This window comes from Hippocampus guttulatus, chromosome 8, assembly GCF_054856545.1.
Source record: "Hippocampus guttulatus isolate MCC_2025c chromosome 8, RoL_Hgut_1.0, whole genome shotgun sequence".
Classification (NCBI taxonomy): Eukaryota; Metazoa; Chordata; class Actinopteri; order Syngnathiformes; family Syngnathidae; genus Hippocampus; species Hippocampus guttulatus.
The window spans coordinates 14,128,668-14,149,597 of NC_141268.1; the positions used below are offsets into that span (position 1 = coordinate 14,128,668).

The following is a 20,930-nucleotide window of genomic DNA, read 5'->3' on the forward strand; positions in this document are numbered from 1 at the left end:
TTATATCATGAAAAACAGGCCACGGGGTGTATTCTACTCTCTGGAATGACTGATGAGACAAGAAATATGGTAAACACACCTGGTTCATATTTGTGCAAGAGATGATCAGGAGTACAAACCATTTGATAGAATTTTTTTTTCCCACACACTGAACAAATGCAATGTTGCAGGACCCGAAATTCAATCTGCAAGAAGGAAGTCCACGAGCAGATTGATCCGACAGTTGAGTACTCGACAACCATCACCACCACCCGGAAGAGGAATGAACTGTGCTTCAAGTAACCCAACCTCGGCGCAACCTCCAAATATCCTTCCGCCCATTGATCTACTTCCAAGGTGATTCCAAGCAAGGCGCAGAAGCACGGCCAGCAGCGCATGTACACTGTGCAACTTTACACCATTGTGGAAGTACGGAAAGGCTAGTAGGCTCATGCTTTTTAAAGTCAATACGCTCATTCGTCCAGAGGACAACACGTCACAATGCAATTTGACCTCTGCCTTTTTTGATTACAACCTGGGCAGACGGATAACTCTACAATGATTTATCAATAAAAAGCAGTCTTCAAACAAAACGTATTACCAGTCATGTTGGTCGGAGACGACAAAGGGAAAAAAATTGCTGAGTCTCGTTTGTCTCCCAAAAGCTTGTCGATGTTCTGTGAGCCGCTGTGTCCTTTGCGCAGGGAAAGACACACAGGCGCACCCCGCTGTCTGCATTCCATCATTTGACATATAGCCACTTCACCCACCACCCCCACCCCACTCCCCTTCGTCTAATTACCTAACAACTGATTGGAGTTGGTCCGATTTGGTCCAAAAAAGGAAGATGCGCCATAGTCACTTTGATCAGAGAGACACACACACACACACACACCGCCCGCAATATAAAACGCTGATCTGTCATCTCCTGCAGTCATTTCTCATTGCTGCTGCCACCAGAAAATGCAAGCAGTGAAGGGCAAACTTAACTCAAGTTGTGGACTTGAGGATTGTGTTCCTAACTTAAGTCAAATTCGCATTTGGCTTATAATTGAATTTAGCCTCACAATCATGAGAAAAATTATTCACATTTCACTTATGAAAAGATTGAGAACACATTTTGTGTACTTGAGACTTGTTGTCAAATTTGCACATATTGGATCCTTACATAGTCCAGACAATTCCAAACTTGACCAACAATTTGTGAAAGATTTGCCTAAAAAAAGATTTTTAAAAACAATTGCAAGTCGACAAGATCATCACGTGAGACATGGGCAAATTGCACAAGCCCTTGACAAACCGTGCATAACTTCTGTTTTCGCAGGTGAAACCGTTTAAATGAGATTTTATCATTGTTCTGAACTCCTGTTTTAATGGTCAGGAAGGCATAATGCTGTCAAGAGGAGTGTGATCCCACGGGCTTTGGTGAATGTGGGTTCGATGTCGATTGTCGAGAATGAATCAATAGCGCCTCTGCTGTTGCAGAAAGGTAGTGCACTGCATTTGCACTTTTTTTTCAAGGGAAGTGAACATTTTTCTTTGTATGTACAATGTGCCACCACTAGTCAAAACATGGTATTTTGATTAATATTAAGTTTATGGAGTATAAATGAATGAGAAAAACCCACCCGTTTTCATGCATCTCAGGTGGCGGCCATTTTGCCTTGTACTGCCACTTGCTGTCGATGAGAAAATGACATCATAGTGCCTACGGGCTCAGGTTGCGAACGTCAATCCCATTTTTTTTTCTGGATTTGCTCACATAACGTTCGCAGGAGGAGCCCTTGGGCACTGTGATGTCATTTTTAATCGGCAGCAAGCGTCAGTACAAAGCAAAATGGCTGGCCGGAGATGGATAAACACAGTTGGATTTTTCTGCTGAATTCATATTCCACAAAGGCAATATTCATCAGCATATATCTTATCTTATCTTATACCGTGTATAGACTAGCGCGCACAAATAAAACATATTATTGGAAAGACAATTTGTGACTTGACTTCTCATTTAAGGCACAATTAATCAACCATTAGTGCCAGGCAAATGACAAAAATCTTGATGGGCAGAATGATCAATAAATCAACCTTGGCGGTTTCGCAACAGTTACGACAGCTTTCACAACATGTCATCATTAGTAAACAATTAGATCATAACCAAAGCGCAGGTCATTTCAATCAATTATTCCCCCAACCCCCCAAAACACACACACACACACACACACATTTCACTTCTTCAGTCATCACACCGCTGTATTTTACTTAAGTCTAACAGGCCTGTGTCCAGCATCACTGATAAGACTGGCTGCCAAAAATTAAAGGCCTCATCTAACCTCCCATACACACTCATATGTGTGCATTTTCATTCATACACAAACCAGAAGCTAAGTTCTGAGCATCAGAGAACTAACATACATGACGTGAAGCATTAGGACATTATCGTCCCCTCGTCAGGAATGATAACCATCTCCTCACCTTTAATCTGTACCCAAACAGACATTCGATAGCGGCAAAGTGTCATACAGCTCAAGTGGAAAATGACCTACTGCAGTGTGGTACAGTACAGTATATTGCTGCTATGGGACCACACTAACTCATATAGGGCACCGATTACATCCTGACGACTCAAAGCAGCCCAAATCAGCGGAACCAGCTCCACACCGCAGAGAGCATACATTTATAAATAATCCTCCTCAGGGCTATTTACCACACCCCAGCGGAGAACATGAGAGAGAAATGAACAAAAGGGGCTGCCACTGTCCCTGTGAGGACTCCCAAAGTAAAGACGCATCTTTTTTTGGGGGGGGGGGGCACAATGGTGCAAAGATGGAGTGCTGAGTTGCATCAAAAAAAATGAAAACTAATAATGATTGAAAGGCATCATCTAAAATGGAAACAGGAGAGTCACTGTAGCCAATGGGAGAAGTTTGATCACACTTTGTATCTGCGTATGTTGTGTGGACCAGTCTCGTGTCTCTCCAAACATGCAAGGCCAACACCCCAAACAACATGCTGACTCTCACTGTATCCCCGGGAAAAAAATAGATGGCCGGCAAACGCGCGCTCGTCCAAGCGACGTGATTGTAATTGTAGTATAATAAGAGAGTTTCGTGGGAGCCGGCGCCATTCCTCCGTGGGAGCCAGGAAGGATGCTGAGAGGGGGAGCGCTCTGCGGCAATGGGATGCAGTCAGTGGCCAAAGTAGAACTGCGACCCGCGCGGCGACCGAACGATGACACAAAGCGCCAAAAACGTGTTCGCTACTTACTTCCCAGCTCTTTAACAAGAATCCGCACGCCGTCCGGAAAAATGCAGGTGTAGCAATGAGTGTGGGGCAACTGCGGCTGTCGCCATATTGATGCCGCCGCCGCTGCCGCTGCTGCTGCTCAAGCCGCTGCCGCTATCTTGGCTCGGCGCGCGCGAGGAAGCCCTGCATAATTGATGACTCTGGGCAAATTGTTAGGGAGTGTCGGCAAATGCCTGCAGTCTCAACAACGGACGGAAGACCGCAGCAACGCAGGCGATACAAGTTATAAATGCGCTGAGTACTCTGGACACGGTCGGGAACGGTCAACGTAAAGATGGATTTGGTTTGAGCATCCCTCAAAAACGAGTCTTACAAAGTTAAGGATTTGATTTAAATGTTCTTAACCAGGCAACAGCGTTACAAGGTTGCACCTCCCTGGATCAAAGCGTGCAGACTTTCCGTACAGTAGAGGCTCTGCATTAACATGCGGGCGATGGCCCACCAGGTGACGTTGTTTGCCTTTCTTCTAATTTGCATGTTTTATTTAATACAGAGCCTGTCACCCAAAGTCATCTTGAAAAAAAAACTTTAGTCACTCGCGAATAAAGATGAGCCCCAAAGAAAATGATTGAACCCAGAAATTAAAAAATACAGAAAAAAGGAAAAATAACTGAAAGTTACCGATTTAACAGTTAATTAAAATCTACGGGTTCTTTTTTTTAATTATTGCAAACGAGACATTTTCTCGTAAAATTAAAAATTTTACATGACAAGGGCAACATGGATGAGTAGTTAGCATAGCCGCTTCACAGTTCAGAGGTTAGTGGTTCCAGCCCATCCATGTGGATTTACTCCAATTTACATTCCCAAAAGATGCATATTAGGTTCATGGATGACTCGGAATTAACCAAGTGTGAATGGTTGTTTCTCTATACGCACTGTGAGTGACAAAATCAGCTGGGACAGGCACCAACTCAATCGCCACCCTCAGAGGACAAGCACTCTACAAAGTGTGTGGATAACTGGAAATGTTTTAAAATGTATTGTTAAGATTATTAGATTTATTTACTTAATCTACATGGTGAGGATAATGGACGGATATTTAATTCAGAACAGTGAAAAACAAATATCCCAAAATATGTTTCGATAGCATTCAACCTCGTCTTCACCATATCGGCGGTAACCTTGTGGAGTTACACTCGAAACAGCACAAACCCTGATGTTTCCATCCATCCATCCATTTTCTGATCCGCTTCTCCTCACAAGGGTCGAGGGGCGTGCAAGTGTACATACACACACACACACACACACAATATATATCTATAGATAGATAGATAGATAGATAGATAGATAGATAGATAGATAGATAGATAGATAGATAGATAGATAGATAGATAGATAGATAGATAGATAGATAGATAGATAGATAGTGGATTCATGGTCATGGTTTATCTGAGCTCTTTCGCCCTCCAGTGGCCATAAAGAACAGTACACTTTTCAATTTGACGCTTCCCAAAGAGCTTCCGATTGTAGTAGTGGCGGTAATATTATATTATATTTAACATTATATTAAATGCAGTATCGATTGCTGCAGTGCAAAACATACATATAAACAATCTGGAATTCTTTCACAGTGTAACCAAGCAAAGGTGGTGAGAAGTAACATTCCTATAGTCGTTAACGTGTTGTAGTGTTTTCTTTTGAAATGTCACGAGCATTTGCGACATTGTTGACGGGGTTTAACTTAACTGCGCAGCCATCTTTTGACAGCAGGCGAACCGGACTGGTCTGACACCGACAGGCTCTAAATGGCTTTTCTGATGACATTTTGTACTTTAGTCGTCAAAGTGTTTTGTCTGCCTTTGTACCTACTGCATGCCATAGGCTTGTACAAACTCTACAAACGTGTCTTTCCGTGTTGCCTTTATCGTTTGTCCAAGCTGTACAACAAGAAGATGCACGAGAGGAAGAGGGAGCTGTTCGCGTGTCTATCCGAGTTCAAGCAACCCGGAAATCAGTTAACCATCTTGGAGGTCGGCTGCGGCACCGGTTCCAATTTCCACTTTTACCCAGCCGGTTGCAAGGCAAGGCAACTTTAGATGTATCGCGTTATTTCATACACATGGGAGTTCAGTGTGCGTCATCTAGTTCAAAATACAACATACAAAGTCATTTACAAACAAACCAAAAAAATTGAAAGAAAGTACATTTAAAAGCAAAGTAAATAAATAAAAGTCGTTTAGTTAACATATTACAAAGAATGTACAGACCCCCCACTAAAAAAAAAGATTTTGAAAACAAATTACCATAATCGTAGGCTGCTTTGAAAGTGCTCTTTAAATGCAGTTGAGTTGAGTTGAGAGTAGATATGAGTTTGGAAAAAAAGCTTAGTTTTTAACCTGGAATTAAACTTGGGGCTGCATTCATCTCACTCCATTTTCCTACGGCGGAGCTACGTTCTCATCCTCGTGAGAAACATCTTTCCCCGCTACCGCTAGCTTATTTAGCTTCCTGTGAACGGTAATATAATAATAATAATAATAGATTTTATTTATAAGCGCCTTTCAAGACACCCAAGGACACTTTACAATAACAAAAAACACAAAACAATACGGGTTGAGCAGCGGCAGCCAAAACGCGCCAGCGTTCACTCAACCCGAAAGTCAGAAAGAAACAAGGGAGGGAGAGGGGGAGAAAAAAAAAACCACGCTCGAACTACCCTCATTTGAGGATAATTTGAGTGAGGCAAAAAACTCCTGCACAAGCATATGACAGTTACAACAGGTCACAAGACATAAACAATGAAGACGGTGAAACAAGGGAATGTATGAGGGAGGGGGTGACGGACTAGCTTCCGTGCGTACTTTCATCAGGTAGTCTATTTACAGCCTGCTTCCGACGCCAAGGGGTCGGCATGGCAGTCCTTTTAACAAAACAAAACAAAAAAAAAGAGCCAATAACATGATGACCAACAGGTGCAATGCTGGAGGAGAACCGCTCTAATGCCACCTGTTGGTCACAAACCGAATGGAACCATGACGCTAAACTATGAAACCAAATCTTATCTAAACAAAAACAGATTAATGACAATTCTACAGCTGACATGGACCCAGTGTTAAGCCTGTAGGACCTCAGTAATAATGTATGTTTGGATCTCTCTGTGTAAGGTGATCTGCATGGACAACAATGCACACTTTGAGAAGTACCTGCACAGGAACATGCTCGAGAACCGGCACGTCACTTATGAGAAGTTCGTGGAGGCCTCGGCGGAGGACATGCGCTCATTCGAGGACGCGTGTGTGGACGTGGTGGTGTGCACGCTGGTGCTCTGCTCCGTTGGCAATGTCCCGCAAACTCTGAGGGAGGTGCGTCGCGTTTTGAGGCCTGTAAGTCCAGCTCCTCTAATAAGATTATAAACTTATATGTCTTGTGATATTACATATTCCTGGATTTGAGATAGTATGTTCAGGGTTTCATTACGTGCGCACAAGGCTCATTTGAAATAAAAGCAAAAGAAGAGGGCCTTTCCCAAAATGTCCGCCCATCCATTTTCGAATCAGCTACTTGCTTTGCAGTTAGTGAATATAGCATGAGTTAAAATGCTACTTTCCAGTGTTTCCCCTTTTGTTTAAGTCACTTTTTGAATACTGTATGAGTGCCTCCTGTTGGTCAATGCCGAAGAACCGATCCAAAGACGACATAGTACATGTCACACTATGCGCCAAGACGAACAAAAACTCTGACATGCCAGACTTTGGGCATCGTGGTCGTGAAGCATCCCAGACGCCTCACGACCAATCGTTTAGTATGTCACACTACACGGGCTACAATGAATCAAGACACTCAAAATGGGTTACGAGACACCATGTTTGTCGGCGACACCTTGTGTCAGCTCAAAATCGGGCTACATTCGTGTAGTCTGACGTCTGCATTAACCAGATGTACTAAATTGTCTTAGTAGCACAACTTGGAAAAAAACCCAATAACCTTTCAAATAAATAAATGATTTACGCTAACCGATATTTGCCTTGCAGGGTGGAGCCTTCTTTTTTCTCGAGCATGTTGCCGCACAGCCGTCGACGTGGACATATTTCTTCCAGCACGTCCTGAAGCCTGTGTGCTACTACTTGGGTGATGAATGTGAGGTCACCCGGGAAACATGGACACATCTGGAGGCTGCCGGCTTCTCTGACCTCAAACTACGACATCTGAACGCGCCAATTATCTTCTTCAACAAACCACACATCATGGGCTATGGTGTAAAATAGATTTGTGGCCCCCCTCACCTGACACTAGAGGCCATCTATCGTCCATTGCCAGGCACTCTGATGTTTGTTTTATTTTTCTAATCAAGGGATTCAGAGCACTTTTTTTTTGATGCACTACAAATCCTACTCATCAAATCTGTCTGTAACTCGGCTCTTTACAGTATAAGGCAATGAAGCATATTTGCGAACACGTCCTAATGGAGGCCACACATGTAGAATGTGATTTTTTTTTTCCTCCTCAGCCAATACGTGAAGAGAGTTAATAATAATAATGTAAATAATGAATGAAGTATCTTTTACTGGACCCTGCGGCTGACTTTGGGGGATAAACAGGGTACACCTGGGACTGTTGAAGGATGTACCACAAAAAAACTCAAGAGAACACCTCTGAACTGCGAAGCAGGCATCACGTAACATTTCTCATTTGCACCCTGGATCCCCACACTCTCATTTGCTGCACGGCAAGCAAGAGGGCCACGGATATACCGTATGTTACCCAGTGTTTAAAAAATAAAATATTGTGTTTCAACTAAGTACTTTATGTCTTCACACTTTTGAGGTTTTTAAAAGAAGGCCATGGTATAAGCAACGTCACATCATTAAAATCTTATGGATGCTTCAGGACCCCCCAAAAAACAGCAGTAATTGCACTCACTGAGGCAGATCTCAATGCTAACTTTCTATCTCAACTTCTGAACTTTTGTAGATTCAATCCAAACAATTTGTATTTACAATGATGGGACTGATTGTGAGAGATTATTTTGAAGCCAAAGCACTTTTGTCCATACTCTTATTTATTTTTATTTTGAAGGTGGGCAACGCAGATTGTTGGTATGTCTCGTAAGCAACCGTTGTGGATGCTGGCTTGACTTTGTCGTTTACTCTGAGGGCTGGCCTGACGTCAGTGAACAAACAAATAAATCAAGTTTGAACTCCAGTCAAAATTTAGTTTGTTAACAGTGATGGCAAGGTGCTATCGCGTGGTTAGTGAAGCGCGTCACACATTAGGCGATTAGTTCGTGAGTAATCTCTTAAGAGGCATTATTTTCTTTCATTCTCGCAAGTCTCTCAAGGGATGTGAAGTCCCACCAAACATGAAATCTTGTCTCTTGAAAGCGTGCAGGTTCCTTTGCCTGTTCTTGATTTTGCCTTTGCGACTGGCCGATGCACTGGGTTTACGCGGCGTCTACAAACGTCTCTTTCCACTGCTCGTCTACAACATCACATTTTCGTATAACGACAAAATGAACCGCGCGAAGAAAGAGCTCTTCCGGAACGTGTGCGGTTTTGCCAACAGAGACGGTTCGCTGCGCCTACTTGAGATCGGCTGTGGCACCGGGGCAAACTTCCAGTTCTACCCGTACGGATGCACGGTGCTCTGCGCGGACCCCAACCCGCATTTCGAGACTTACCTGCGGAGGAGCATGGACGCCAACAAGCACCTGAGTTATGAGGCCTTTCTGGTTGCCTCTGCGGAGGACATGAAGGAGCTGGATGACGAGTCTGTGGACGTGGTGGTGTGCACGTTGGTGCTGTGTTCTGTCAGGGACGTGAAGCTGGTTCTTCAGGAGATCCGGCGTGTGCTGAAAACTGTGAGCGCCCGCTTCTGCAAGAAATCCAGTTGTCACATGAAGTCTTTTTTTTTTTTTAACTGGGCAAAAGTTTATCACATTTGGCATTTAAAAAAAAATTAGAACACATTTAAAAATACTGCTTTAGAATGAAATCACAAGCCATGCTCACAGTTTAAAAAAAAGCAAAACAAATAAAGCACAAATCATGACTTTATAATGGAGACGAAACAGGCAAGCCTGCTTGAACGACTTCCATGTTTAATTAACTTTAGCATTTTAAATATTCATATGCAAATCTGCATGTTTAAAAAAAAGAAAAACATTCTTTTTGTTTTTCAATTGAGTTGTACAGATCATGGTGGAAATACCGCTGAAATTATTTAGCTCTTTGAAAAGGGGTGTGTAGACTTTTAAAAACAGATGGACAAACTGATACTCTAGAAAAAAAATCGTGGGGTCATAACCTTTTTGAAATCAAGGGCTAATAATGATTCATGTGAAAGGGTCAGTTTGATACACACTTGTGAAATAACACATTTGCTCCAATTAACCTTTAACAACGTTATTTTGTTATCAAAAATAATGAATATTCATTTCCGTGAAGCCACTCATCTTGTCAATGATTTCTCATGATGATTAGCAATCAGAAAAATGTCTGTATGCAACACTTTTTCATATTGGCCTTTGCCAGTGTTTCCATTTGAAAATGGTCATTTTTCCAACACTACTGGACAATCACTATGTCCGAATTAACTAATAATCACCCCAGTGGCCATCAAATCTGATAACTTTTTTTTTTTAATGTAGAAAACAACCACAGTTTTTCCACGATCTTGACACTGAATAGCCCGAGTGGTTTGATTAACCTTTGCCATCAACACGAGGTTACTTTAAGGAACAATAAAAAAACTGATTTCTGACTGCCTTCTACAGACAAAGCTCAACTTTATTTCATTCGGTGATGGCCTAAATTCTGTTTGCATCAACGTCTATTCCAGCTCTGTGTGAGAGATGTGTGTGGGGCGGGGGGGGCATCTTAGACTGGAGGGAATGTCAGGACTGACAGACACTCTCATTCATACCCAGTGCCAAATGTAGTCTTCAATGCAACCAAAATCTTTGTTGGCTTTGGACCGTGGCACAAAAATCACACAAGCACAACATGAATTCAAAGGATCAAAAACATTTGGTTTCGCATAGTATTGTGAAGAAAAAAAAATGTATAAACACGAATATTGTATTTGTCTTCCAGGGCGGAGCCTTCTACTTTATGGAACATGTGGTGTCAAAGCCCTCAACGTTCACCTTTTTCCTCCAACACACCATTGAACCTTTGTGGTTCTATATTGGAGATGGCTGCGTGATTACAAGAGCGACGTGGAAAGATCTCGAGTCAGCTGGCTTTTCTCAGCTCCACCTTAACCACTTTGAGGCGCCGGTGACTTCAGTGATACGGCCCCATATTATGGGCTATTCCGTCAAGTGAAATTTCAGACTATTCTCATCCCGAAAGTTATAATCAACAAACAAACCTCTGAGCATTTTATCCACTCCACTATTCAACTTCTACACACAAACAAAAACTTGGCTAAGCAGCAAATCATTTGACTCCAAAATGCTCATCTTACTGACGAATACACCGATTTATTTATTTGTCGATACGTTTTGTATGACTTTCTGAAAAACGGCCCGACAGTAAAAAGTTGCCTGGCCCTCGCTGAGATGTTCACTTCTGTCAAAAATGATTAGCAAATACAGTGTGAAAATATATATTATTTACTTACATAAACAGCAACATTTCATACACTGTTCCACAGCCCCCTCCCCTTTCCATGAGGAAAGAAAATATCACCCTCAAGACACTGTGCAAAAAAAAAAAAAAAAAAAACGTGGTCCAGATTGTCTAAGACAGTAAAGGTCAATGAACAATCACACATTATTTCGTTTACCCTTTATGTCCCTTTGCACAAAGATAAGGAATGAAAACTGTAACATTTCCTTATTGGGAATACGAGAAATTTCTGTGCAGCAAACATGTTCTCATGGAACTAATACAGTCAATTCTGTAAATGCTGTTGGTAGAAAAAAAAAAGGAAAAAAAAAACACACACACACACACACCAAACAGCATTTTTTTTAAACAAGAACATTTAGAAATTCAACAACAACTTTTAGAAATTGAGAGTCAAAAAAAGCAAAAGCTCATCATTTCAAACCTCCCAGTTTAAAAATATACACAACTATAAATGTTATAGTATTAGTTAATAAAAAAAATAGCTGGAAAAAGTCCAAATTCGTTTAGATATAGGTATATATCATTGCTATATCGAGCCGAGTAAAAAGATCGTGGATCTCAACCTGAAGCGTTCCCAGAAACATGAGCGTGTCAAAAAAAAAAAAGCCGAGAGCGGTTCCCGCTGACACACAGTCTCTGCACCCGCGCAGCTTATCCCGTTTTCACGCAATACAGTTCCTTTAAGCTTTTGAGTTCCTCAATCAGGGTTTTGTTTTGGTTCTCAAGCACTGCCACTCGATTCTCAAGGCATTTGACGTATTCCTTTTTCTTCCGCCGACACTCCCGGGCCGCTTCCCTGTGACGAGCGAGAAGGGGCAAAGTAGTAAGTCCAACTAAAAAGATCCTCCCCGCCACCCCAAAATAAGCAGTGACCAAATGTTTTTGGTTGTTTTGTTTTGTTTTTTTTTATGTAAAATGAAGTACCTGTTTTTTGCAAGCCTTATCTCCCGCTTCATAGTTGGATCCTCGCTTTTGCTCTGAGGCAGTCCCAGAGACGAGGCCATCACCAAAGCCTGGGGTAGTGAGCCTGACGTGGGCGTGGAACGAATCTGGTACGTTTGCACTTCTCCCCCTGCATCTTAGAAAAAGAGCAGCGTGACTGTGGGCACTCGTGTGACGGCTTAAGAACGGCTGACATTTTTGGTACGCTTGCGCGGGATGCAAACAAATCATTTGAATATGTCATCCTAGGACGAAATCAATCAATTCATTTTCAGATGAGGGTAATGCAATCAGCTGGGGGGTGGTTAATTCAATCATTCTGTTGATTAATTTAAGTTTTGGGAAAAACGTAAACAATTTGAGCAGCTTCCGTTCAAAGCGCAGCCTCGCTGATGTGCACTGCTTTCACTAACACAGTCCTTTTTAATCTCGGTGAAAGTCCTGAACCCTGCAACCTTTGGACATGTTACATTTTTTTCTCCCCTTTTGCAAATTCAAATCAGGTACAGAATGTCTCAGTGCACAAAGTGAACCAGGCCCAAGCTGCAAACCAAATCACCGTGTTCAAAAACAAATTTACTCCAACGCATGCTGACTGCAAGTCAATGGGAATGTTTGCTTCCTGCTAATGTTTGTTCAATGCGATCTCACTTGCAGTGCTAAGTTTGGAAATGCGCAACTTCAACGTGCTGAATGCCACTCAGATCATTTTCACAACAAAAATCGTTTCTCTTGAATTCTTGTCTAACACCCTCAAAAAAGGAGTGCTTACAGAGATGGCTTTGTGTATTGAAAGCGCAAGTCAAAATGTTCTGTGTGCCCGCAACTACCGGTAGTCTAAACACGGCATTCTGATTCTCTATTGCATTTGTGGAATAAGAATTAAAGAGACAAATCCACCCTGTTTTCAAGCATCAGCCACTGCCACATGCAGTCAAATGACATCATGGCTCACCCTGTACAACCACCTGGTTACTTGGTACCAATATCTGCTGGCCGTCAGGGGTCTGAGCATACTGGAGGATCGTCGTGCCCTGCTGGCCTCCGGTAGGGTTGGCCATGGCAACCTGAAGTTCCTGAATGCCATCGGGTCCGGGATTCGTCAACTGGATGGTTCCATTCGGAGTTACGGTAACTGGAATGACGGCAAAACGTTTGCAATCAAAATCAGGAAACGTTTTGTGGCGCAGTCGAGCTGACGTGTTGTGCAATAGAGGAACGTTTCATACTATACTGGCCGGTGGTGGTCTGATAGATGGGGGCGGGTATGGTGACGCCCGTCACTCCCGTGGTTGTCGAGCTGTCCTTCCCCTCGCTGTGCGTGACGCCCTCGGATGAAAGTTCATTTAGGATTTTCCTAACGAGTGATGAACCAAAGGAGCATCAGACAGTGAAGCTCTTCTGACCGATCGCGTGTCGAGTGGGAGGTGCTTTTGGCTTTCTCACCTGTATGACGGTCGCCTGGCCAGGAGCTCTCGGGTCTTTTGCGGTGTGGTTCCACTTTCTGACGAATCCTGTGAATCCTCACTATCTGAACCCTTTGGCAGAAAAGCGTGGGCGAGTCGTCAGCACTAAGAACAAGACTGATGGTCTGCTCGAAACCAGTACTGTACATTGAACGATTTTGTCTTATGTATTGTGTTGTATTATTTTGACTTCAAGATGGCGCCATGAGAGTGGCTGCCTTAACAGCAGCTCCTATATTTTGTTCTTCTACGTCTTCCTTTCATAACTTTGCTGCTGTGAATTGGGAATTTCTCCATTGTGAGACTAATAAAGGTTTTCTTATTCTCTCTCTCTCTCTCTCTCATAGTGCCATATTAAAAACCTCATGATATCATCGAAGGCCTTTGCAAAATCATAACGGGCCACCGTTTTGCCGATGAAACACAGACACAGTGTTATTTTCGTGCCACAGTAAAAGCTGTTCACTAGGTATAGGCCGGAAGTAAATGGCATGCGCGGTGGGGTGAATACTCTTCTCTGTGAAATTACCGTATATTCCTTATCTATCCTCTCGGGTGCACATTAACCCTTTCAGGGACAGCGGTTACTACAGTGGACAGCTTATCATGTTATCAGGTTATTTGTGCATGAAAGGATTAAGATGCAACGTCTGTCAGTGTGTGTACATTTATGTTGATAAAGTGTACATTCGTGCTTAGACAGCATTATAGGTGTGTTGCTGGCAAAATGGAGACATTTGCCAACTCAATTTGGGTGCAAGAATGGCTCGGCACGGCTGACACAAAGTTATTCGGTGGGTATTGCATCTTTTTCCGTCCTCTCATATTCCCGTTGAGATGCAATGTCCACAAGTATATATGTCGGACGAGGATTCTATTCCTGCTTAGTATGCATTATTAGTGCTAAAATTGGCGTTTCCCGTTTCAGATAAACTCTTTCTGTACTGTACATCATATATTTCAAATGCAATTTTTACATGTTTTGACGTATGAGAAAGACAGCTCTCTCTCTTTTTTTTCCCAAGCAATCACTTCCTGGCAAAGAAAATGACTGGGTCGAAGCAATTTGATTTTATGCTGAAAGAAATCCCTGCCTGTAACTTCATTCATTATACTGCTTCTGTACTGCTGACATTTAGAGCCTAAATTTAAAGACAAACTCATCAGTTGAGGCGCCTTTGCATGTACTTGAAAATTCCTCTCTGGTGTAAAGCAAAACAAATACAAAAGTAAAGCTAAAAAAAAAATACAAATCAATCAAATCTTCAACCTGTGATTCATATGTTGGGTTGATAGAAGAATTAAGGGTCCATAAAATTTTCTTTGGTAAATAACAGGCCAACTGATCAGATTTTTTTCTCGCCAAGTATCAAAATTGCGGGCGCCTAAATAAATAAATAAATAAATAAAGTAAAACAAAACAAAAAACGTATCAGTCGGGCCCTAGATCAAGTTACCGGTGTACTTATTCAGATGTTCCTATCTCTGTTTTGAAACCGACAGTTTTAAAGCATATGTATTGAATACAAAACATACAAAAATATTCCAACAATTTTTACTCAGCATTACAGCAAACGTAGATAATTACAAACGACCAATGAAGTGTAGGAATCAAAAAACGTATCACCATGATCGACCTGAAATTTAGAATGATCACTAATCAGGATCATAACAATCGCTGCTCGTGCGCACAAAAGTTTGCCCGAGTCTTCATGCACTCCCAAGTTTGTGATTTTTGGTATCCCGAGTGATATTTGATGCCCTTCACCTCAAGGCACGAAATGAACATTTCATAAACAACGAATGAAGTAGGACGTAACTTCGTGGTAGCAATTTTATATCGGCCACTCATTTACGGCACTGTTCGTGGAGCGTGAATGGAAACGGCATGACAAGACGCGGAGCTTAGCGGACAACCAAGTGGAAACTCAGCCCAAAGAGTTGGCGCTGAAAAGAGGAAAAACAAAATGCCACGGTTTGGTTTCTTGCAACTCGGAACATGTCTTTTTTTTCTATGACCTAAAGACAAAACAAAAGAATTGTACAGAGACAGTGTGGAGTTGCAACAAAGCAGCAAAGTTATATAAAAAACACAAAGTGAAGGAAAAAAAAGTGGGGGGTGGAGGATTGTCTTTTAATCATAAAGTTACGCATCAGTTTGTTTCCAGCCTGTCACTTGAAGTACTTTGCTGTTGTTATTTAATTGTTTGTCCTTCTTTCCATTCCTTGAAAAGTGGTGCCAGATATTTTGGTCATTTGGTATCCTTTCCTATTTGGTTTATTTATGTATCTTTCTTTTTTTATTATTATAGTTTTTTTTCAATTTGTTTATAGCAATAATTGTCGAAAATCAAAGCTTTCCATTCATTTCATTTCACATTAAGGAAAAGACTATTTTTGGATCGATATTGTTATTGAGATAAAATAAGAGGAGCTATATTGGGATAGAAAATGTTGGCATGTCAAAGTAGCCATGGTCTGACCTGGGAAGTCTGCGTCTGTGGAGCGTGAATGACCGACGACTGTGGAGACTGGATCACTCCTTGAACCTGTAGCTGGCCCCCTGGCAGCTGGACGAGGGTCACAGGAGAACCACCAAGTGACATCTTAAAAAGAAGGGAAAAAAAACAAACAAACAAACATCCTTTGTCTTCAAAACCTCATTGATTACTTTGACACTTTGTTCAAATGGTGTGATGAACAGTTACCAGTTTACCAATTAACCGTGATAACGTTTCGGACTGTCTGCGTGTTTTTCAACGTTTAGTTGTTGGTATTGTATTGAGCAATGAGAGAACTCCCACAACAGCACACAAACTGAAATGAGGAAGACGTGAGTCGTTGCATAAGGAGAAGAAAATAAAGAATTTGCGAATGAGGCCGGGAAGCAGTGAGAGGAAAGTTATATTCTGAGCAACCCAGAAGACCGCAATTATTTTCATCTTTAGAGTAAGTCAAACGTTTTGTTTTCAGTGAAAGTTGTATCTGGTTAAAATAAAAACCAAAACAACACTAGCACTTGACAACCATCATTATTGTTCTGCTTCGAGTGTGAAACTCTTTGCTTAAGGACAAGTTATTCTTCCTTTCGAAAAAGTGTCAAACAATCCAGGAAGAAGCATAAACGAACAACCATTCGTGTTCACACTCACACCTTGGGACAATTTCAAGTGTTTCGTTAACCTGCCATACATGTTTTTGGAGTGTGGGAGGAAACCTGAGTACCCAGAGAAAATCCACACAGGCTCACTCCACACAGGAAGGCCGGAGCTGGAATCGAAACCAGCACCTATGCACTGTGAGTCGGACATACTAACCAGTCACCTCACCGTGCAGCTCACTTCAAAGCATGAAAACAAATTTAAGAGGTATTGATTTAACATCTTTATTGATAGATTGAGTCGTTCACCGATGGGAATAATCATTAATGTTCAGGGGCAAAAGTAATGGCAATTATTTGTTTTCCATGAATGTCATGCAAAAAATAAATAAATCGTACAACTCTTGAGGTATTCAAACTTGGAAGCACCACTGGAGTGGAAATTCTCCTTAAGGGAGACGAAAGGGTAATTATTTTGGTTGAAGGGTCATTTGGAAAGTTTTGGCAGACCTGACCTTTGAAAATAATTCTCAAATCACTAGGAGCTTCAAAGCACCACAATGCTGAAGTTCACAGTAGTAACCAGATTTGAAGAAACAAAATGGATGGATGCATGCGATAATCTTTTGAGGGGAAATATTATTGAGGTTGTTGTGTTGGTTCAACTTAAGACCATTTCTAACAATAATATAATGTTGTACTTTAAGCAATAATCCAAGTAATAGCATGCACCACTTTCAAATTTGGCACAAGGGCAATTTTCCAACCACAAAAAAAAAGGTTTTTGAATATATCGGCAGTTACCGGCTATCAAATAAGGTGTTGCCCATTCGATTAAGTTTAAGTATTGATCGTTTTGACCCACAAGAGTGCCTTCCTCATCGGGCGTTCTGGGGAGTCTATTTTTAATGGTCAACTCCGGACCCTTACATCGGTAGTAGGCCCTACACTCTGTGACGTACTTTAAGAAAACCCCCCTTCGCCCTGTTGACAGTTGGTGTGTCCAACATTTGAAAAAAAGCGGACCACAACAACTGAAAGAGAACGTTCGCAGAGAAGCTTTCATATAATCTTGTGACGGCGTCGATTTTGCCCCGCTAACGTTCGTTGCAAAAAAAAAGGACAAAACAAAAAAAAGCAGATGTTGACTCTTTAAAGCGCTCAAATCAACAGTTAGCGAAGCACGCGCAAGACAAGTCCCGCCACTGTGCTTCACAGGACGGACGAACTTGTGTAAGTCTCTGGTGAGCCAATGTGTGCAACTCTGTCACTGGCATTCGGTTGGCCGCGTCAAGAGACGTCAGCGACACGGGGGAGCCATTAAGCGAACTCCACCTTACCTTATTCGTGAGGCGCAGCGGAGTTAAACGAAGCAACAGCCGCCATTACGACCACGGCGGAGAAGGCGGCGACCGAAAATGCAACAGCCGGGATCGACTTACCTTTCAAAGGCCACCGAACAGCTCCCGATCACGGGGTGGGCTTCGGAGAATTCGTATTTAGACTTTTACACAATCAACACAGAAGAAAGTTACTCCGCGAGTTTGGTCAAAATCCCCTTTAACACAAATTTATAAATACAACCAGATACACTAGGCTTGTATCCAGCCCGAAAGTGTTCACAAAATATCTATGATCAATAAGTGTCCGCCAGGAAAAAAAAAACTGACGTCATAAATTTAGGCCTCGTACGGCAGAGTCTCTGTGACAAAGTACGTCACAGAGGATGGATCACGTCACCCCGCCTTCCGCCCGCCTCCTTTTCTTGTTCCTTGCCGTTGAACGGCAGCTCACGCCCACGAAATTGCAGTAGCGCCTCCCTGGATTAACTCCGTCACTACACACGTCATTTGTCAAGTACCATCCATTCATCTCACTCCATCATTGATCTGAACCGTTTATCCTCAATGCTTCCTGATTGAGCCAAGGCACGAGTGGTATAACAGTTTTGGGTCTTTCGTTATTTTTTATTGTGTTTTGACTTTTGTTTATTAAAATTCAGTTTGCTTAAATTCATTTTTAGCACATTTTTATAAAATCGTATGGAAAAAACTGCTTCGTTTAGGTTTCGTTTCTATTAATTTTAATACGATGTTTGTTTGTATTTTTTTTAAATATATGGAGTATTTGTCAAGTGCAAGAATTAAAAAAAGTATTATAGTAAAGTAAAATACAATTCTCATATGACAGTTTGGCCGCTATACATTCTTTCAGTAATTTTATTTATGATACTTTGATTTTAAATGTCTTCAATTATTTTGCCTTTTAATATTGTGTTATGCCTTTATTTTAACGGCGGCATGCAATGATGTGGGGGGGGGGGGGGGGGGAACTCCAGTGAAAATGCTTTGTTTTTGCCATACTACAATAAAGTGTAATGCACATCCATTACAGCAGTGACGCATTTAATTATTTTTTTTAATTCAGGCAAATCCAGGCCCTTCAAATCTTTTCTAATGTAGACTAAAAACTAATGTTAATAAAGTCATTCTTTGTTATAAATTGATCTGTAATAAATTTTTCTTTGTTTTCTTTATTGTTAATACGGATACATTTTTATGCAGATGTGTACTTACAACAATTTTATAGACATACTATTTTTAGTTGGGGAAAGAAAATGTTTTACCTGATGGCTTATGCTGAGCAGCTTTGAGGGGATTTGTGGAGAGACTGATGCTGCTGCTATTGCTGCGAAAATGAGAGAACAGTTGAGGAGGCAAGTATTGATCGCAGAAAGTATGCAGTGGAACTGGCTCACTGTGAATAACCTGTTGTACTTCTGATGGTTTGAAGCAGGGGCGGACAACATGCTAACCTCATCTTTGTCCAAATTATTTTTAATGTATTGAGAAAAAGCATATTGTTTTGTTTCATGTGTAGAGGTATTGTTATACTTATACAAAAACAACTGATCAACACAATTATAAGCACTGCATGTGTCAGCTCTCTAACTATATTGTAAGCTGTTGATGGCACTCTAAAAACTCGGTGGCTACATCCTGTTTGAAGCCTCATAATGTTGATCACTTGTCAGGTGTGGTCTTGGTCTCATTATGCTAACATATAAACAGCATGACAAACAGGATTGTTTGAATTCCAACTCTTAATTGAACTTGGATTGCGCGGCTCGTGGATCAAAACACCATTTGTGAATTGTTGCCATTTAGCTCTTCGATGGTGAATGGCAAGTTATGCAAGAAGTACTGAGAGATTGAACAGTTGGTTTAGAGAAGGTCAAATTAAGTTCATCTGTCAAGGTAAGAGCGCATATTTGGTTCACCTTGAAATTTCACCAGAAACACTATTATCAGTAGCTTGTGGTGAGTAGTGTTCCATATATTTGCTTGAGCAAAAGATTCATTGCTGAGATTTGTCAACTGCAGTTTGGAGATGGAAATACTAAATTTAACATTCAAAACTTAATGAGATCATATGAATGATTCCCAAGCACGGCGTTGCGGTACATGAGTGTGTCATGAGAATCTGATGTGATTCCGGAAACAATGATCCTGTTTCATTCAATCAGTCCGAAATGATTTAGTACAAATGAGTTCATCCATGCAAGGGACAATGACAGAACGATTAAACGCTTTTCCACTAGATGGCAGAAGGCAGCAGTCCCCAACCTTTTTTGCCCCAATGGCCGGTTTAAAGACAATATTTTCAGGGACCGGCCTTTAAGGTATGGCCGATAAATAAATGACCTGCATGAAAACTGTGGTATTTTCAAAACATAATGATAAACAAGAATCATGACGGAGGAACGTCCTATCTGCCCGTAAACTCTCTGGTCTCTGTGGTTACGTTTAAACATGCCTTTAAAATAAGATACACCGCAAATTCAAAGTGCATGAAAAATACGACTCACGATCGCCGCATATTACGCAGAGTGGGCTTGGTGCGTGGGAATCTCCCGTTGAGATAAATCCGTATTTTAAATAGGACTCCTGATACTGTCTATTAAATGTAGCCCTTTTCTTGAAAGTCGTCTGCTGGTTGGGCCTTTTCCCCTTCCCAAAGACGTTTGCTTTTTATTGATTTTGCTAGTTCCTGGGTTCCATTTTAGCGGTAACTTATCACATGACCAAGAAGCACGCTTTAACTTGCATGAAGAGTGACATACTGTAGATGGATGTAACAGAGAATCCGGTAATTTTTCAAAATAAAACATTCCAAACTGAATAAAACGAAAGTAATGTAAGTTATTCATTTTTTTTTCTGTGTGGCCGAATCCAAATAACCCACGGACTAGTACCGGTCCACAGCCCGAAGGTTGGGGATCGCTGGCATAAGGTACCATTAACCTGTGTATCCACCAATTAGCTGTTGATACAAAAAAAGATAGCTTTATGTTCTTGAGACATCCTTTCAGCATCTCCCTCTCTCTCTATATATATATACATATATAGTTTGTGTGTGTGTATATATATATATACACACACACACACTCGTGTTGTGACTTTTTTTCCTGTGTTGTGCCGTGAGATTTTGGTCCTGAAAAATATGGAATGCCAACAGACGTATCACTGCAAATATCAGGACTGAACATAAGTACAGACCACTGCA

At 41.5% G+C, this 20,930-nt stretch overlaps 4 protein-coding genes across 6 annotated transcripts in view; 2 read left to right on the plus strand and 2 right to left on the minus strand.

Annotated features, from left to right (window-relative positions):
- Window positions 1-3,385, minus strand: part of scn8ab (sodium channel, voltage gated, type VIII, alpha subunit b) — a 41,986-nt gene extending 38,601 nt beyond the window's left edge. Inside the window, exon 1 of the mRNA XM_086116762.1 lies at window positions 3,241-3,385. The gene's annotated coding sequence lies outside the window, so the exon portion shown is untranslated. The remainder of the gene's footprint in view (window positions 1-3,240) is intronic.
- Window positions 3,386-4,556: 1,171 nt separating this feature from the next.
- Window positions 4,557-8,020, plus strand: LOC147201300 (thiol S-methyltransferase TMT1A-like). Its single transcript, XM_086118821.1, has 3 exons — window positions 4,557-5,303; window positions 6,387-6,605; window positions 7,254-8,020. Exons 1-3 carry the CDS (start codon window positions 5,028-5,030, stop codon window positions 7,485-7,487), a joined length of 729 nt encoding a protein of 242 aa, XP_085974947.1. The 5' UTR covers window positions 4,557-5,027; the 3' UTR covers window positions 7,488-8,020.
- Window positions 8,021-8,387: 367 nt separating this feature from the next.
- On the plus strand, window positions 8,388-13,591 carry LOC147201301 (thiol S-methyltransferase TMT1A-like). 2 transcript variants are annotated; one of them, XR_015101612.1, is made up of 3 exons: window positions 8,388-9,079; window positions 10,314-11,908; window positions 12,711-13,591. XR_015101612.1 is itself a non-coding variant. In XM_086117896.1 (2 exons), the coding sequence occupies exons 1-2, from the start codon at window positions 8,582-8,584 to the stop codon at window positions 10,545-10,547; spliced, it is 732 nt and encodes a 243-aa protein (XP_085974022.1). In that variant the 5' UTR covers window positions 8,388-8,581; the 3' UTR covers window positions 10,548-11,911. The 2 variants fall into 2 exon arrangements, 1 of the variants encoding a protein (XP_085974022.1); XM_086117896.1 differs by lacking the exon at window positions 12,711-13,591 and having other exon boundaries at window positions 10,314-11,911.
- atf1 (activating transcription factor 1) lies at window positions 10,822-18,103 on the minus strand. 2 transcript variants are annotated; one of them, XM_086117894.1, is made up of 7 exons: window positions 17,807-18,103; window positions 15,748-15,870; window positions 13,245-13,336; window positions 13,028-13,155; window positions 12,754-12,933; window positions 11,781-11,928; window positions 10,822-11,652 (listed from the first exon to the last, which is right to left on the minus strand). In XM_086117894.1, the coding sequence occupies exons 2-7, from the start codon at window positions 15,868-15,870 to the stop codon at window positions 11,508-11,510; spliced, it is 816 nt and encodes a 271-aa protein (XP_085974020.1). In that variant the 5' UTR covers window positions 17,807-18,103; the 3' UTR covers window positions 10,822-11,507. The 2 variants fall into 2 exon arrangements, with proteins under 2 accessions (XP_085974020.1, XP_085974021.1); XM_086117895.1 differs by lacking the exon at window positions 17,807-18,103 and adding an exon at window positions 17,705-17,773.
- Window positions 18,104-20,930: the final 2,827 nt, after the last annotated feature.

Coding starts and splice junctions, on each gene's coding strand:
- LOC147201300 (XM_086118821.1), top strand. CDS start 5,028: ATGGCTTTTCTGATGACATTTTGTACTTTAGTCGTCAAAGTGTTTTGT. Junction 5,304..6,386: donor TTTACCCAGCCGGTTGCAAG/GCAAGGCAACTT, acceptor TCTCTGTGTAAG/GTGATCTGCATGGACAACAA. Junction 6,606..7,253: donor TGCGTCGCGTTTTGAGGCCT/GTAAGTCCAGCT, acceptor TTTGCCTTGCAG/GGTGGAGCCTTCTTTTTTCT.
- atf1 (XM_086117894.1), bottom strand. CDS start 15,870: ATGTCACTTGGTGGTTCTCCTGTGACCCTCGTCCAGCTGCCAGGGGGC. Junction 13,156..13,244: donor GCCAGGCGACCGTCATACAG/GTGAGAAAGCCA, acceptor ATCACTCGTTAG/GAAAATCCTAAATGAACTTT. Junction 12,934..13,027: donor GACCACCACCGGCCAGTATA/GTATGAAACGTT, acceptor CCGTCATTCCAG/TTACCGTAACTCCGAATGGA.
- LOC147201301 (XM_086117896.1), top strand. CDS start 8,582: ATGAAATCTTGTCTCTTGAAAGCGTGCAGGTTCCTTTGCCTGTTCTTG. Junction 9,080..10,313: donor TCCGGCGTGTGCTGAAAACT/GTGAGCGCCCGC, acceptor TTTGTCTTCCAG/GGCGGAGCCTTCTACTTTAT.